Raw genomic sequence first — 5,153 nt, 5'->3', positions numbered from 1 at the left:
CGGTTTTCAACTATAACGAATTCTAAACTTTAGCTGCAAATTTACGTTTTACTTAAAAGGGTAATAAATGACTGCTTCATTTAAAGAATATAATAAGTTTTTCTGAAAACGCCGAAATCTTTTAGTAACAATTAATATGAGAAATTTTAACATGAAAGCTTTGTTTCAAAACCCTTCTTTGTAACATTTCCAGATTCGGTAGTAACGTCTACGCCGAGTTTGAGGTGTTACATTTAGTGGTATCAGAACCAGGTTACAAAACTCGAGTTGTGAATTTCAAATTCAAAATAGTATTTGTAAACAAATTGGTTTTCAAACAAAATTTGTTTCTTTTTGAATAAGTATATGGTACATCGAGTCTCTGGCGCTGGTCCTATAAGTACTTCTAAACTTAGAAATACTGCAGTTAGAACTGCTTGAAACTATACTGAGTTAGTTAGAGACTAAAAATTTTGAAAGATTTCTTAAAAATTTCTAAAAGATTTCCTAAACTTTTGATAAATGTCTGACGCATGAAAAGTTTGCCAATAAACATTGAAACTGATGCATAAAATTTCATAATGTAGATAAAATTTTGAAATAATGAGCGCTCATAAAACGCGTGGTCGTGGTATTAGGTGCGACAGGCGCCGTAGAGGGACTCGAGCTGAGTCTTCTTCATCGGGCAGTATGTCTAATTTGGATAAGAGCGAGACTCTGGCTACACCTACTGCTGAGACTAGGTTTCAAAGCCACTCGGCTAGGGACGACACACTATCTCAAGCCATGCTTAGAGTGTTGGAGAAGGTTGTTAGACCCTATTCTGGGTTTGGGGGCTGTGGGTCGGTAACTAAACAACTTCAGTCCAATGGAGATGAACTATTTAGGGGTGTCACTAAAGTCGTCGCTACGTGGTCTAATACTAGTTGGAGGCTATCGAAAGAATAATGAATGATATTGACTGCACTCTTGGGCAGAAACCGAAGGAAGTAGTTTCTTTGCTTCGCGACGAGACATATCAGTGGTGGTTATCAGTTGAAGAGGATACTCAACTGGATCGTCTTAATTGGGATTATTTCAATACCGCCTTCTATAGGAAGTATGTGGACACAAGCTATGTAGATGTTCGTAGGCCTGAGTTCATGAATCTCACGCAATGTGATAGGACTATGGCTGAGTATAAAGCTGAATTTCTAAGACTAAGTCGCTACGCTCGAGGCATGGTGGCATATGAATACCAGAAATGTATCTGCTTTGAGGACGGGTTGAGGGGTAGTTTGAGAGTCTTGATTACTCCCAAAGGGAGTCGAAATTTTTCGTTTTGGTGGATAAGGCAAAGATCGCCAAAAGGTTAAGCGCGTTGAGCGCTAGAACAGAGATCATGAGAGAGGCAAGAATAAGAGGGAATCAGAGTCCTCTAATTTTTCTCAGAGGCCTAAGAAATGGGTTAGACCTAATGGGCCTTCTAAGGTAGGAGTTCTAATTGCTCCTATTGGGGTTCAACCATGCAGTGACTATGGTAGGCGCCATTCGGGTGAGTGTTGGAGGAGATTAGGGGCATGTTTGCATTGTGAGTTATTGGATCATCGAATTAGAGAATGCGCATAGTATTCTGATCAGATACAAGCTTCTGTTCGAGGTTTCGTTTAGCCTTAGAGGGCAATACAGCAACTACCTAGGGGCCGTGGTCCAGTTAGGGGCGGTAATGGTTTGGGTAGAAGACAGAGAGCACTGAGCAGAGGTGCTAATCAGACCGAGGCAAGGCCACCTGCACTAGTATATACTACTCTGTGCTGAGAGGACAGAGATGCCCCTGATGTGATTATGGGTACGTTCCTTATTTTTTATGTCCCTTATACTGCTTTGATAGATATAGGTTCAACACATTCCTATATAACTAGTTCTGTCTCTGGTAAGTTAGGGATTCCTATTGAGAGTACTTTAGGTGAGATTTCTGTATTGAGTCCACTGGGTCAATCAGTTTGGGTAAATAGACTGTATAGGAATGTTCTATTAGAAGTACAAAGGGTTATGTTTCTAGCAAATCTGATATAGCTACTGTTTGAGGAATTTGATTTAATCTTGGGAATGAACTAGATAGTAGAGCACCGAGTTAGTTTGATTACGCAAATAAAAGGATAGTTCTAAGAACCGAGGGTAATATAAAAGTTGTTGTGATCAGTGAGCATCGGGATTACTTGTCTAACGTAATCTTCACTCTAGTAGCTGAAAAATTGGTTCGAAAAGGGTGTGAAGCATATTTGGCCTTCATAAGTGTTTTGGCTTTTAAGGACTCTTCTGTTGAAAACATCAGAATAGTGAGGGGATTCTCAAATGTATTTCTTGATAAGTTTCCGGGTTTACCTCAAAACCAATAAATTGAGTTTAGCATTGAGCTTCTACCGGGCACAGCTTCAGTGTCTATCGCTCCTTATCGTATGGCATCGAAAGAGCTTACGGAGCTAAATGCTCAACTTTAAGAGCTTCTAAATCATGGGTTCATCCATTTTAGTGTGTCTCTATAGGGGGCACCAATTCTATTTGTAAAGAAAAATAACGATACCAAGAGGATGTGCATCGATTACCAATAGTTGAATAAGCTAACTGTAAAGAATAAATATCTACTTTCGAGGATTAATGATTTGTTTGATCAGTTTCGTGGAGCTTCAGTATTCTCGAAGATAGATTTTTGTTTCGGGTATCATCAGCTTAGGGTTAAGGAAGTTAATATCTTTAAGACAGCTTTTATGATTTTTTATAGGCACTACAATTTCCTAGTCATGCATTTTGGTTTGACAAATGCCCCGGTTGCATTCATAGATCTGAATTGAGTTTTCCATCCGTATTTAGATCACTTCGTCGTAGTCTTTATCGACGATATTTTGGTGTACTCTAAGACTGAGGATGATCATGATGAGCATATTAGAGTACTGCTTCAGATACTGTGTGAGAAATAGCTCTACGGTAAGTTGAGCAAGTGTGAGTTCTGGTTGTGGGAAGTAACATTTCTGAGGCACATAGTTTCTGTTAAGGGATCCGAGTTGATCCTTGGAAGATTAAAGATGTACTTGATTGGAAACTGCCTAAGAATGTTTCTGAAATCCGCAGTTTTTTGGGTCTTACAGGTTATTATCAAAGGTTCATTGAGGGGTTCTCGTTGATTGCAGCTCATCTGAATAAGCTTTTACACAAGAATGCTCATTTTGTCTGGACTGATGAGCAACAATCGAGCTTTGAGAAGTTCAAGTCTGTTTTGACTCAGGCTTCTATTCTGATACAACCTGAATCTGGTAAGGAGTTCGTGGTGTATATTGATGCATCGCATGTTGGTTTGGGTGTGTTTTGATGCAAGATGGTAAGGTTGTGGCTTATGCGTCCCGACAGCTTAAGTCACATGAGGAAAATTATCTGATGCATGATCTCAAGTTGGTTGCCTTAAAGATTTAGAGGGATTAATTGTATGGTGAAAGGTGTATCATCTGCACAGATCGCAAGAGTCTTAAGTACCTCGTTACTGAAAAGGAGTTGAATCTTAGGCAGCGTAGATGGATTGAACTACTCAAGGATTACGACTGCACAATAAAATATCATCCCTGTAAGGCCAATGTGGTGGTCGATGCTCTTAGTCGTAGAGCCATTTTTGATTTGAGGTCAATGTTTGCTCGCCTAAATATGTTTGAAGATGGGAGTCTGTTAGCTGAGTTACAAGTTAAGCTGACTTGGATTGATCATATTCGAGATAAACAGTTGAAGGATGATTCCTTGGTTTTGCATTTTCGTCAAGTAAAAACTGGTGGTATGTCTGTTTTTGGTCCCAATAGTGATAGGGTTCTGTGTTTCTGAGGACGGGTTTGTGTACCGAATGACTCCAATTTGAGACAGTCGATTCTAAAGGAAGCGTATAGTAGCCTTTATATTATGTAACCCGGTGGAAATAAGATGTATCAGAATCTCCATAAAATGTAATGGTGGCCAAGTTTGAAACGAGAGGTAACAAAATTTGTTTCTTGTTGTCTCGTATGCCTGCAAGTTAAGGTTGAGCACCAGTTACCTTCAGTTTGCTCTAACCCATTAAGATCCCCTTATGGAAATAGGAACGTATAATGATGGATTTTGTTACTAGGTTACCCTTAACACCTACTAAGAAGGATTCTGGTTGGGTTATTTTGTATTAGTTAACCAAACCCGCTCACTTCATTCTGATTCAGACAGATTATTCTCTGCAGAAGTTGGTTAAGCTCTACATTTTCGAGATTATAAGATTTCACGGGGTTCCGATTATTATAATTTCTGATAGGGATCCTTACTTCACTTTTCGATTTTTAAAAATGCTTCATGAGGCTCTAGGTTCGAGATTTAACTTCAGTAATGCGTTCCATCCTCATACCGATAGTCAATCTGATAGGGTGATTTAGATACTAAAGGATATGCTTCGAAATTGTGTAATTGACTTCGAGGGAATTAGGAGGATTTTGACATTAGTTGAGTTCGCCTATAACAACAATTTTTAGTTTAGCATTAAGATGGCAACATACGAGGCTCTATATGGTTGTAAGTGTCGTATTCTACTGTGTTGGAATAAGTTGGGTAAACGACGGGTTTTGGGTCCTGAGTTGGTTTCTGAGATTGTGGATAAAGTTAGATTAATTCGGGATCGTTTTAAGGCGGCTTCTGATAGGAAAAATTATTATACAGATCTGAAAAGAAAGGATATCAAGTACTTTGTGGGTGACTTTGTCTTTCTTAAGGTATCTCCGTGGAATAAAGTTCTATGGTTCGGATGTAAGGGCAAGTTGAGCCTAAGTTTATTGGGCTGTATCGGATTCTAAAGCTTGTGAGATCGGTCGTTTATTAGTTAGAGCTACCTCTGGAGTTAGACCGTATCCATGACATTTTCCACGTCTCTATGTTGAAGCAGTATCAGTCTGATTAATCTCATGTTGTTTCTGTTGAGGAGATCGAGGTTAGACCGGATTAGACATTTGAGGAGAAACAGGTTCAAATTTTAGATTGAGACGTAAAGATTCTGAAGATGAAGTTAATTCCATTAGTTAAGATTCTGTGGCGGAATCATAACACTAATGAAGCCATATGGGAACCTGAGGGCTTGATGCGTAAACAGTATCCTCATCTGTTCAGATCAAGTAAATTTTGAGGTCAAAATTTCTTTTAGG

The 5,153-nt window shown here is 39.0% G+C and overlaps 1 protein-coding gene across 1 annotated transcript; it reads left to right on the top strand.

Moving 5' to 3' along the window:
• The first annotated feature begins 926 nt into the window (after positions 1-926).
• On the top strand, positions 927-3,822 carry LOC108475165 (uncharacterized). The gene is made up of 3 exons (XM_017777157.1): positions 927-1,251; positions 3,105-3,314; positions 3,467-3,822. The coding sequence occupies exons 1-3, from the start codon at positions 927-929 to the stop codon at positions 3,820-3,822; spliced, it is 891 nt and encodes a 296-aa protein (XP_017632646.1).
• The last annotated feature ends 1,331 nt before the right edge of the window (positions 3,823-5,153 follow it).

This window comes from Gossypium arboreum, chromosome 10 (assembly GCF_025698485.1).
Source record: "Gossypium arboreum isolate Shixiya-1 chromosome 10, ASM2569848v2, whole genome shotgun sequence".
Classification (NCBI taxonomy): domain Eukaryota; kingdom Viridiplantae; phylum Streptophyta; class Magnoliopsida; order Malvales; family Malvaceae; genus Gossypium; species Gossypium arboreum.
This window is presented reverse-complemented; position numbering and strand designations above follow the sequence as displayed.